Genomic DNA, 13363 nt, shown 5'->3' on the forward strand with positions numbered 1-13363 from the left:
TGGATGGACTGACAGACAGACACAGAGACTAATGACTGGCTCGGGGGGGGTCTTGCCTGATTCGTCTGGCGAAGCGGAGGTAGAGCGACACAGTCGCAACGTGATGCAGCCGTTCTCATGCAGACAGAACAGAGCGTCCCTCTGTGCACATGGCACAACCTGACAAACACAGACCAGGGTCAGAGTGTGTGTGTGTGTGTGTGTGTGTGTGTGTGTGTGTGTGTGTGTGTGTGTGTGTGCACGCAAGTGTGTGCGCGCGTGCGTGAGTGTGTCTGTTTATGAGTGTGAGAGTTCTCAGCTCCGGGGAGGGCACTTCTGGAAAAGTGATCTGCTCGAGTGCTGATGGAGCCACAACACATGCACTGGGAGACAGCCAGGTACACTCACACTTTGACATGTGCATGCATATATGCACACCCACGCACAGCCATACATGCACACACACACACACACACACACACACACACACAGACAGACGCACAAGCGCACATCTGCACACACACACACACACACATAATCTTATACACACAGAGGTGCAGACTCTCCCTCACACACACACACACACACACACACACACACACACACAGAGGTGCAGACTCTCCCTCTCACAGACACACACGCATGCATACGCATGCACACACGCATGCGCACGCGCACGCGCACGCGCACACGCGCACACGCACACGCACACGCACACACAATCTTATACACATAAACAATGACTCTCAGCCCCTGATTATCTGTCAAAAACATAAATCAGAACAGAAAGACTGGGCTGGATGACATCACTGCGGTTAGTGCTTGTGTGTCAGACTCTAGGTGTCACTCAGTGGCAGGTGTGACAAATGCATCTCTAGTAAAACAACAACAACAAAAAAAAAGTAGATCCTTTCACTCAGGGAACAGAACTGCTTGAGTCTGGGATTTTATCCAACCACAGGATGGGGGGGGGGGGAGGGAATGGGGAAGCACTTTCACGCTCTGTTTAACCCTCCACAGGAGAAACAGAGGCCCACACTTCTGTCTTTTTCTCGACCTCTTACTTGATAAAAACCACCCATTGCACAGTGCATGACTTAATGCGTGATGAGAGCTCACTTAGGAACAACATGAATGACTTAGGGGACTCTCATTCTCAAGTAGTGTGACAGTGGTAAATGCTGAAGCTATCTGAGAGCACTTCATCATTTGCTCGGCATACACTGTGACTCTTGTGGCTAATGCTACTTACATATATGCTTTTGCAATCACACATCTGGATATTTACTGAAATAGCAACTTGGGGCGAGCATATTGCAAGCATATGGGATTCAACCTGCCTCTTTCTGGTCATAAGAACAGCTGTAAAACCTCTACCCAGAAAGCACACGCAATGGTATTATGACAAAATGGAATCCAACTTAGCAGGTGTTACATTACATTACATTCATTCAGCAGACGCACTTATCCAGAGCAACTTCCAGCACAATATAACAAGTGTATCCATTCAAGCTGAAAGGTGTGTGGTACAGGTCAAGCAGGTGTGAGGGACAGGTCAAGAATGCTGGGAGTGGGTGTGTGGGACAGGTCATGTAAACTGGGCCCGGGTCTCCCTGGAGCATTCTGGGTGATTGATGCCCAGCCCCCCCGCCACTGAGGTGGTCCTTGGAAAGGCGTGGCCGGTCACGGAGAGAGGCGATGAAGACGGAGGCGGAGCTCACTTGGATGAAGGGCACGCCGGAGCGCTCGATGGCGACCACGCCCACGGTCTGGCTCAGCTCCAGGTCCAGGATGAGAATCTCCCGCGGGTACAGCAGCAGCATGTGGTTGCGCTTGGACGGCAGGTAGGACAGCTGCAGGCAGTCGTTCAGGGTCACCGCCTCCGCGCTGGATTGCAGGGACAGACCAGGGAGAGGGGAAACATCACAAGGAGCCCAAGCATTAGGCGCCTGCCTGTGATCCTGCAGGACTACTCCCGCCGACGCGCCACAGTAACAAGCTGCCAAGTGAGCCCGCTACCCATCGGCAAGGAGAGGGGAAGGGGGACACAAGTGTAGCACGACCATGATTCTCCTCCTCCTCCTCCTCCTCCTCCTCAGCCGTCTCGTGGGAGGGTGAGGAAGACATTTTCCGTTGCACATTAATAACCAAATGCTGTGTCACACAACCTCCACAGCAGCAGCTGCCGAACTGGAGCTTACAGGGAAGCACATTAAATAAACAGTAAAATAGAGGCCATGCAAGTCTCTCTGGAAAAGACGCCTGCTAAGCCAGCGTATAAATAATGCACAGTAAAAGCTGGAGGGCTGGCCTCAAGCCTGGGACACAGACTGAGGCAGGGCCTGCCTTTGATCGGGTTTAACAGGTAGTTTCTCATTAAGAACACGTTTCATCTGCAGAGGCTTCCTGGTTTTTGGAACACTTCAGTCCTATGGTAAGAGACATTAACCCTGCACTGAACGGCTTCACTACAGTCTCTTTGTGAGAAGGTATAACCCCTCACCCACCACAGAGCTTTACTTCATTCATACAGTGAGACTAACCCCTCACTGCAGGGCTCTACTGTATTCATATTGGTGATACTAAACCCGCACTGCAGGGTTTCAGACACTTAGCAAAGTCTTCATGATGGAGAAATTCAGTCAGTCAGAAAGGTGGGCTAGATACACACTGCATACCAAATTGCCATTTTAGCTTGAACTGCACACATTACCCCACAAAGTAAAATATACACCCTGATGTGGCAAACAAGAGATCAAGAGACCATAACATGCCCTTTCAAGAGGTTCTACTGTGAGTGTATGAGAGATACTACTACTAGTACACAGGAAACATCACTGATCCTACAGTGTGTTTGCAAGAGATCCTACCGTGTGTGTGCGCGAGATCCAACTGTGTATTTGCAAGAGATCCTGTTTTGGTTTGTGAGAGATCCTACTGCAGGCAACGCAAGAGGCCCTGTGGTGAGCACATGCAGGATCCCCACTCCGGCAGCGTGACGGATCCCGCTGCGAGAGAAATCCTCTCTCTAACAGAATTACAGATCTAAAAACAGAGGAGCCAGAAGCAGCGCCATCCGCCCACTGAGTTTCCATCTCCCATGTATCTGTTTGCAGCTCCTGCTGCCATCATTAAAGCAGACGCAGCCACAGGAAGGCTGGCCTGCACAAACACAGCGTGACTCAGTCCCCCCCCCCCCCCCCCCCCCCCAAGAACTGCTCAGATCTCTTTCAGAATGTAATCCCTCTATAAAAACAAAAGCAAAAAAAAAAAAAACAGCTGTGGAGTCAAACCGCAAATCTGTGTCTCTTCCCCAATGATGCTCTAAAAAAAGTTCAGGCGTCCGCCGCCAGTCAAACGTGCGTAAGAGAAATGTAATACTTTTAAATGATCATTCTTCTTCTCCCTCGCCTCCCTCTCCCGCTTTCAGCTCCGGCAATAAACAGAAGTAATGGTGAACTAATGGGGGTGGGGGGGAGGTGGGGGGGGGACAAAGAGCCACCGCGTTTCGCCTTCGCAATCAGAGTCAATCCTGAGAGCGAAAAAAAATCAATCACCTGCATTTTTCACAGGGCGGGGAATTATGGGAGACTGGGAGGGAAACTGTGGCGGCAATAAGAATGATTTACTCTGTATTCATACAGCAAAAAATAAGAGTCGCGGCGCGCGGTCTGGATTTAAACCCCTATCAATCCTGGGAGAAAGTGGGAGGATCGATAAAGACAAATTAGAGTGTGAAAACCTTCTGGATGCATGAGGGAGAAAAGAAAATGTGAGCGTGGGGCGAGGCCAGAATGCATTCAGAGGGAGAAGGAGAAAGAAAGAGAGAGAGAGAGAGAGAGAGAGAGGAAGAGAGAGAGACGTGTGCGCATGCTGTCTCGAGCGAGCTGCCGGTGTTAGAGTCGTTAGACGCAGTCGGCCGAGCAGGGAAGGCGCGCTTCTCAGCCTCACTTGCGCAGAGATGCATCGCTCGGTTCCAACTGCCATTCTCGTTCTATACATGCCACGCTTTGGTCGCAATCGTCCCCCCCCGCCTCCCTGTCATAGGGAGCCATTCCCAGGCCAGTCACGCTACAGGGTCACACAGCAAACTAGCAAAACTGAACTTACTGAAAACTGAAATTACTGTACTTCATTGTAAGTGGGAAATAAGCTGACTGCAGACTGTTCCTGAACACTATGACACATCTGTCCCATTCTAAATGAAAGGAGCAGAAAAAAAGGGACAATGCTTGTCTGAAAACAAATTCCAAAGAAAGGGTTTTGTCAGAGATACAAAGCATACAAAATCTGGGCTAATTCATAATTTTCTGAGACATCTCACCAAATATTTTCCCTGTTTTTTTCTTTCTAACTGATCCACAACAGGAGAGTTTTAAAGTGTGATTTACGCACAACCATTTTTTTCCTGTATGTTTTCATCCATCTACTCATATTTAAGTACAGCTGGGGAAACACATGTTTTGTCTTTCATCCATCTATGTAATTTGACTAAATCCAATGGAGCAGAGGCTCAGGAAAGGTAATGCATACAGGCCAGTTTTATTACCCCACAGCTGTATTTATCTTTGAGATTTTCAAACAAAACCAAACCAAATCTTTCCATTCTATAATTGCACTCATTGCACATGATGTCATTTTATCTGCCAAATTGAGTGCACTGTCTTTCCCTCACACAAAATAATCTCTATCCTATATAATTGGTCAAAATAAGCTATGTGGAGGATTTACACCAGTCAAGGGAAAAATGTATTTTGTGAATGGAAAAGCTAAATGCCCACACTCAGCATGCCGCATGGTGAGGACTCACCTGGGCTTCTCGTTGGTGATTAGCACCTTGACCTTGTTCAATGCCTTCTTGGCACCAGTGGGCGCAGCAGGCTTGACGTGGGCGGGGCTGGCATTGGGGCTGGCAATGTAGACCTTCTTACCGCCGCTGCCTGGGGGCCTGGCGTGGGAGAAGTCTGTGATGAAGACGATGCCCTCACTGGTCAGCACTGTGGAGGAAAGGCAGTGCTCTTTTCAACTTGTTTTCTTCTGCACAACACAAACTGAATCCACCTGAAGATGTGGGCTACCACATTCAACTTATGTCACCTACAGCAGGTTGGAAATGGAATAAAAACGATCTCCCACCATTTGTCACGTGTCCCGTGATGTTAAATAGACACAGAAAATGTAGGTTGTCAAGTTCCTCCAAGGGAACCTGTCTAATGTACCCATTACAGAATTAATGAAATTTAATGTATTCAAATTGTCAAAATTATCTGAACCTAAAATTTAGGAAATGAGAAATGATAATGTAGGAAGGAGGAAAATTCAGAGCCAATCACAAAACCCTCCTGTGGGGAGCTGATCTTCTGAACCACCCCTCTTTCCCATTACCAAAGCAAATAAGTACTCAGGACAGGAAAGGGATGGGGCTGCTGGACAGCATGGAGGAGGTAACAGGAGGAGAGTGAGAGTGACAGAGAGAGGAATAAAAAAGAGAGACTGGCGTCATACGGGCGAGGTTGCAGGGGTCGAAGGGGTCGAAGGAGAAGGACAGGATGTTCTCGGCATAGCTCTTCTTCCACAGCTTGGTTCCCGTGTCGCCGTTCCACAGAACAATGTAGTTTGGCGGGTGGATGGCCAATAGCAGATCACGTGATGCGTCCTGCGACCACAGCCAATCCATGTCTGAGAGAGAGGGAGCGGGAGAGAGGAGAGAGGAAGAAAGACCCAGGTGGTGACAGGTGGGTTAGCTAATGAACAGCGCTGTGTTATGAACCATAAGACAAGTACATCGTGGACAAGCTTACGCTAAAATGAGGCCATTCAATGTTAGGCAGCAATTGTAAAAATGAATTAAGCTGCCCCGTGAGTGTACTGAACAGTGCGCTAACGATCACATTCGAACACTCTATTCCTTGTTAATGTCTTGAAGAGAACCTGATGTGGCCTCGCAGGGACCTCAGTAACCTGGCCCCGATTAGTGTCGGCCGTTCAGCGTGCGGGGTCCGGCGCACGGCCGCAGAGGCGCCTCAGCTCACCCTGGATGGGCTTGGCGTGCTCCTGGATCTCGCAGTGGGCCGTCCCGCTCACCACGTCCCACACGATGATCTTGCCCGCTGCATCTGCCGATGCCAGCCGCAGGGAGTAGGGGGAGCTGACGCTGTGGTAGTAGTTCTCCCTGGACCATTTCACCTGGGGGGGGAGATGGACAGGAATCGTGTTTCTGCTTACTGCTGCAACTGTTCGGTCACATTCATAACGTAGCACTCTACTGCATTTCTGTCATGCCAGTAAATAGGCAGAGAAAGGGGGTCTACTCAGTCAGCAACTACACTGAACAGGAAAAACACCCATCTTAAATCCTGCAGGTACAAAGAAATACCCAAAACAATGCTTTCAGGGCACCCAGAACAATGCTTTCAGGGCTGACTTAGGTAAATAGCCTGTTCTTATTCAAATAAAAGGAAGAACTTTTTTACATTTTTTTTTTCAATTTTACAGAACAACTAAAACAAACTCTCGCAGGTTCAACTCAGCCATACCAATGATAACCAAATTCTAGACCTTTTTTTCTATCAGGCCCAAGAGAGAGAATACAAACTAGCAGAGTATCCTTCTTGTCAGAGATAAAAGCAGAGACCAAATACTGTATCAGTGACTAAGCCCTAGAAACTGACAGGCCAACACAGAAAGTCATGGACACCAAATGATCGTATGTCTTGTAAAAATATTCTTTAAAAAAAGGAATATATGTCTGGAAAAATTCTCTCAAATGAGAAATAATTTCAAATTCTTGACAATGAAAAACTGCAGATCTGGCTAGGGGAAGGACCAACAGGTCCCCCAGCAGTGCAATACATTTCAGCCTGTCATAGACTGAGGCACAGCAAGTAACAGCCTCAGCAATAAAACATAAATGGTTTGACAGATGTATGTTTTATTCTTGAAGCTTATAGAACTCATGACTGTAAATGCATATCATTTTAGAACTGCTGTGATTCTTTATGTATGTTAATTGCTGTAGAATTAGTTAATTACTTGTTATTCATTTCTCTCTTTTTGTATTACATAACATGCTTGGCAATATTTGCAAACTGTGTTTCACACCAATAAAGCTAATTAAATGAAACCGAATTGAGAGGTCGATAAAAAGGGGAAAGGACAGATAAACAGAAGACAGAAGTAAGACAGAGAGAAATGGAGATAAGACAGAAGGCTATAACAAATGAGACAATCATAACACAACACGCAGCACAAAATACACATGATAGATTGACATAAAAAGACAAGCAGCAGTGAAGCAGCAGACTACCAGGCCACAGCAGGTTAATGTCTGTTGGACCAAAGAAATAAACAGGAGCAGGGTTGGCAGGGTGGTTGTAATCAGAATGTTATGTGTCTGAAACCCAAATGGGGTAATATCCTGCTCTTGAGGTGCCTAACCTGAACAGTAAATATTCAGCTGCTGAGACGGATAGCCCATCGTGGACAGGGCCATTTTCCGAACGATTCAAAAATAAGAATTAAAAAGCCAATGAACCCTTGGCACACACTGCATTTGGGCTGTTTCTTTGTTTCCCTGCTTTCAGATGGTTGAAAGTGAAGAATGGCCGAGCATGGCTGCTCTGGTGGTTTACGAGATTAAAGTGTGTCTCTGGGTGAGGAATGAGGCCCAAACATGCGGCCCCAGCACTGACAAACACTCTATTATTTATCTGCTATTACTCAAGTAACATCCCAGACAACCTGCAGCCCACCCACACAAACAGACACAGACACACACACACACTTTCCTGTATCATAGACACATACTCCCCTACACACATGGCATTCACACTCAAACGTGTGCATGTATGCATACATACACATGGAAAAAAACATATATCTCATGTCTAACCAGACGCAAACAACATTGTATTAGCATCAAAGATTCCTCTAGATTTCATCCAGATTCCTTCCTGTAAAGGCCCCTGCTCTTAGCTCAGTTTGCCTGTGCACAAGCTACACTTTGTGCATTCCAAACACTGCAAAGAATAGCCTAATAATGCAAACTTGTGAATTACATATAATGAAAAACACAATAACAAAATAAAATAAAATAACTGGGGAGGGGGCTTAATAGTAGGCTCCTGAGCTGAAATGGAGATGAAGGCACACAGGTAGGGCTCCGGTCACCTGTAGAGTTAATGATAAGGACAGGACTAGGGCTTCTGTTAGGGTTGTATTATGGATGTCTATAGTGGAACCTACTGCCACCTGGAAGTCCTATCTGAATTCCTTTTGTTTTATGACCTCAAATTCAACACACATGTTATTAAAGCAATGATACAATCTGTTAGGGAACTGTATTATTTTTGTTTGTTTTAAGTGGTTTTTGGGTGAATAGTCAAGCAGGGGGTTTCAGAGTGAGCCCCTGAGATGAAAGGTCAAGAAACATATATCAGAGTAGGGCTTAGTATTGGTTTGGGTTTAGGATTAAGATTAGTGCTGGGGTTATGGCAACAATATTGTTTTGGCCCCAGGTCAGGGTTAGGGTCAGGTTTAGAGTTAAGGCTGTTAAGGCTGAGGTTGTATAATGGCCATCTATTGGAGAAGAGACTGATAGCTGGAGGTCCAAGCTGGCCCTGCTTGTCCATTAAGAGGACATTTAAAACTCCGACTCAAGAGACATTTTATACACCAGAAATGGGGGCTATGGAGCCACAAATACTAAAGGGTAAAAGTATATTTTTGAAAAAACTCTCATTCACACCCATAAATTTAAAACTTCAGACCCTCAATTTTCCATTTTGAATAATCTAGCTGATCACTCAATCTAAATTTACAAATTAATTGCCATTAATGTTATTATTTGCACCTGAAACATGAGTAATTATAGCCCTTGTTTGAATTAATGAACTAATTAAAGGGTACAATTTCAGCACAGTTCAGGGTCTGAATTACCAAAAAATTTCATAAAACAGTTTTAATGTTTTTTTTTAGTTACTGTAATATAGCTGTAATTTAGTTGTATTTTTTCAGTTTTTGGTTCACAAATTAAGACTTTTTTTTTGCTCTAGTGAAGGCAGGCTCTCATGAATATCCACCAGCAACTTGACCTTTTCCTGATTGGTTCTGATTCTGATATCTATTAATCTGAGTAGATGTAGACCATTGTAATGCTCATCATCATTCCAAATGAAACTGCAATACAAACCTACCAGAACATGAATATTAATGAGGGTAGGGTTCCAAGATCTTTGCCGGGAACCATTTAGCAGTGACGGGCTCTCTACTTTTTTCAGGAACATGGAAAAACTCAGACAGCTCAGACTGGAAAATTCACTTGTTGCAGCCAGTGTGCCCAAAAAAAAAAATCAGGGCTCTCATTAGGTGCCCTGCTTACCTTGACGACATTGCTTTTGTGCCTCTCCAGGACCTGGATGGTCTGAGCAGTCTTTGGGTCGATGATGAGGATGCTGGAGTGACATCCTTGAGCGATTAGGCCCTGCCAACCCCTGAGAAAAGAGGAGAGGAAGAGACAGACAGGAAGATGGAGAGGGAGAGAAAGACAGAGCGCCAGGTTGATGAGGGGGGGGGGGGGGGGGGGTGGTTGAAAAGGACAGGAGAGGACACAGCAGAAGGAGAGTGGAAAAAAGCATTAATCCCTACAAGACCAGATGACACTTGGACAAAAGGAGCGAAACAGTGTTTGCTAATGTGCACTGAGTGATTCAGCCATTTCCACCCTTACTGGTCCTTCATATAATAGGAACCACAGAAGGTCACTAAAGGTCACATTTGCAATATAAAAAGTCTGCCAAAAAACACTTCAGCACAAGTCTCAGCCTGAACAGGGGCTGAGTTTATATCTTTACACTGGCCATAGGTCAAGACTAAAGGAAAATGTCTCAAGTCAACAATACAGGGCTGAATGCTAGAATTGAATACATGACATTATTCTCATTTAGCAGATGCTCTTATCCAGAGCAACTTACATTTCATTTTTACAATTTTATCCATTTATATGTCTGATATGTACTGAGGCAATTGTGGGTTAAGTACATTTCCCAAGGGTACAACAGCAGTACCCCAGTGGGGAATCGAATGGGCATCCTTTTGGTTACAAGCCCTGCACCAAAGCATTATGCCTCACTGCTGCCACACACAGAAAAGTGTGACCCTCTTTTGACAGAGCGACCAGAAACATGTTACATGTATCAAAGGTTCAGTAGTTATTGTAAGAATGGAGCAGTTTTTTGGCTGAATCACCCCTGGTCTGATGACAGAAGCTGAACATTCAGGGTTTTAGTCCAGACTTGGGACTGGAGTTCTAAGACTGTCTGTTTGAAGCACCATTCCGCCAGCCCGCAGCAATCCAAGTATTCTTGTTTTCAAAGGCAGAGAGCGAAATCATTACTGAAAGGACCGGCCAACTGTATACTAATATCAGATCGGTCACTGTGGGTTCCTTGACACTGACAGAGAAAAACTGTTTCACCCTGCCAAAATGCCAGGGAGTGCTGTTTTGTGGCTGGAGCAGGCAAGAGAGCAGCTGCCTTATAAAAGACTTGATCAGATTTCCACTATATCTGATCAAGACTGGTAAACTTCCTTGTAGTATCCAACTGTTGATGCATTTGGATTCTGTTGCTTGGGTGGCCATTGTTGGCCCAAAACCAGTTCACAGCCACAGTCAGCACTAGAAGACACCAGGGGTTCTGTTACCACAGATTTTGATGGGAAAATGTGGGTTGGCAGTGGACTAGAGGTTTTCAATAACACATCAGAGGAAAATGAGAGACCTGTCCAACCAGATTGACCAACCCACCTCTCCTGTTTCCTGTTAAGTGTCTCAAGCTTTTCTTCATAACTTAGGCCCTACGTGCTTTGTTGTCAGTTTGTTATACCTTTATTAAAAAAAAAAAATTAACGCCACTTAAACCTAGAACTACTAAGCACCGTACTCCATATACAGTCTGTTAAAGGTATTTTATGAAATGAACACAACCTTCTTTGATCTATAGTTAATACGTTTTGCTGTTTATGTTAGCATTCTGTTCATCTTGTTCACTTTTCGGCACATTGTCAGGATCAAGTCAAGTTTGAGATAACTAATACACACTAATATTTCTCGTATTGCTCATTGCTCATACGGGAAGTTTTGTGGCTGGAGCAGGCAAGAGAGCAGCTGCCTTATAAAAGACTTGATCAGATTTCCACTATATCTGATCAAGACTGGTAAACTTCCTTGTAGTATCCAACTGTTGATGCATTTGGATTCTGTTGCTTGGGTGGCCATTGTTGGCCCAAAACCAGTTCACAGCCACAGTCAGCACTAGAAGACACCAGGGGTTCTGTTACCACAGATTTTGATGGGAAAATGTGGGTTGGCAGTGGACTAGAGGTTTTCAATAACACATCAGAGGAAAATGAGAGACCTGTCCAACCAGATTGACCAACCCACTCATTCTTACATTGAGTTGTTATATATCTGAACAGGACGTGGAGAAAGCTTCACACATGTTGTGCATTGGGGCTACAACATATGTTCTCTGAGATCCAAAATAATTAACTGAACAGTATACTGCATTTACATTTATTCATTTACAGATGCTTTTATCCAAAGTGACAATACTGACAATCATATTCTACATGTATTTGCTGATTTGACCTATGTCAATGGGCAATCTCTAAAACTACAAAAGGTGCAACTTTGTCTGCGCTCATAATAGTTAATAGGATGTAATGCCAATAATAATAATGAAAAACCTCTCCAAGTCAGTCTCCTGTTTCCTGTTAAGTGTCTCAAGCTTTTCTTCATAACTTAGGCCCTACGTGCTTTGTTGTCAGTTTGTTATACCTTTATTAAAAAAAAAAAATTAACGCCACTTAAACCTAGAACTACTAAGCACCGTACTCCATATACAGTCTGTTAAAGGTATTTTATGAAATGAACACAACCTTCTTTGATCTATAGTTAATACGTTTTGCTGTTTATGTTAGCATTCTGTTCATCTTGTTCACTTTTCGGCACATTGTCAGGATCAAGTCAAGTTTGAGATAACTAATACACACTAATATTTCTCGTATTGCTCATTGCTCATACGGGAAGTTTGTACTTCCCGTAGAATAATCGTGCCTTAAATTAGTACTGACCAAATGAACAATTCCATACGTCAGGCATCGGCCCAACTGTGGACGATAGATTAGTTAAAGTGAAAAATGTAATTACCTAGCTCGTCATGTTATAGTCATGTGCAATGTTGAAAATGGCAAACAGACAGAAACTTAGCTACCTAGCTATCACATGACACTTTCACATATGGAATGCCTGTGGTGTACTGCACCATGCAGGGCAAATACTTAACTTAGCCAATTGTGTCAATGAAATCTGTTAGGTCCCTCTTTTTATCTGAGTCACATAGAAGACACCACTTTCGCTACCAACAAATGACACGTCTGCAAACCAGGTAACTAGTGCTGATCCACCCAGCTAGTAAGCAGTCTATCCAGCAAGCTATTTAACCAGCTAGCAGCATCTAATATTAACAACGATGAGCATACTAGCGAGCTAGCTAACCCGCCAGCAAGCTTTTCGCAAGTGCGAGCTGTCGTATATTCTCAAGGCAGAAATTAAATTGTTAAATGTATCGTGGAGAGTAAAGGTCCAGAGATTGTTTTCCGATTGCAGAAAATTGCTAGTCCCATAACATTAGCTTGCTGGCTAGTCCTGTAAATTGTGGCCATACTCACCAATCGACAGCGGTTTTGTTCTGTAAATTAAGCGTGCCAGTCAAAGTCCGTGCAGCGAGTTTAATGTTCACAGTGTAAGGAATCATGATCACTGTGGATTAAGTAAACTAACTACATGAAAACTGGCGATAAAAGTGGGGATTCTTGTCGACAAACTGGTTTTGTTGACAGTGGCGATAAACAGGAAGCGTTGCCTTCAGCGAGAGGTGCGCTTCAGTTCGTGTAGGAAATCATCCTCCATAAACACGTTCCTGGGAAGCATACGTTCCGACCTCAAGAGTCTCAAGGCAAACTGTGCTACTTTTTACTGCTTTAAAACATGTAAGCAATTTCTACATTATACTGTCTGTCACGAATTAACTAAACCAATAGGATAAAAACACATTTTAATGTAAAACGAAATATTGCTTGAACGTCACTGTGAAGGTGAACCTTCACCTTTCCCACAAAACAATGTGCTGAATCTGTAAAGATTGCTCTTTCCTCTTCGAACCTTGTCAACAATTCAGCTCATCGATGAATTTCATTCCGTATGGGTTAATTGTTTAATTCTTCATTGTAATTGTCAATGTGTAGCTTGATTGTGGAAAAGCAGACATTGGTTAAGGAGCCACACCTGTCTAAATAAGGAATATTAAATACAGGTGTGTGGGTG

General features: G+C 44.5%; 1 protein-coding gene across 1 annotated transcript in view; it reads right to left on the reverse strand.

Moving 5' to 3' along the window:
* wdr11 (WD repeat domain 11) overlaps positions 1–12907 on the reverse strand; it is a 51787-nt gene extending 38880 nt beyond the window's left edge. Inside the window, exons 1-7 of the mRNA XM_036546793.1 lie at positions 12709–12907; positions 9359–9470; positions 6012–6165; positions 5485–5658; positions 4790–4976; positions 1701–1866; positions 57–159 (exon numbers count right to left, since the gene is read on the reverse strand). Of these exons, the coding sequence (XP_036402686.1) occupies positions 57–159; positions 1701–1866; positions 4790–4976; positions 5485–5658; positions 6012–6165; positions 9359–9470; positions 12709–12794 (982 nt within the window). The 5' untranslated portion in view covers positions 12795–12907. The remainder of the gene's footprint in view (positions 1–56; positions 160–1700; positions 1867–4789; positions 4977–5484; positions 5659–6011; positions 6166–9358; positions 9471–12708) is intronic.
* Between the last annotated feature and the right edge of the window lie 456 nt (positions 12908–13363).

Source organism: Megalops cyprinoides, chromosome 15 (genome assembly GCF_013368585.1).
Source record: "Megalops cyprinoides isolate fMegCyp1 chromosome 15, fMegCyp1.pri, whole genome shotgun sequence".
Classification (NCBI taxonomy): Eukaryota; Metazoa; Chordata; class Actinopteri; order Elopiformes; family Megalopidae; genus Megalops; species Megalops cyprinoides.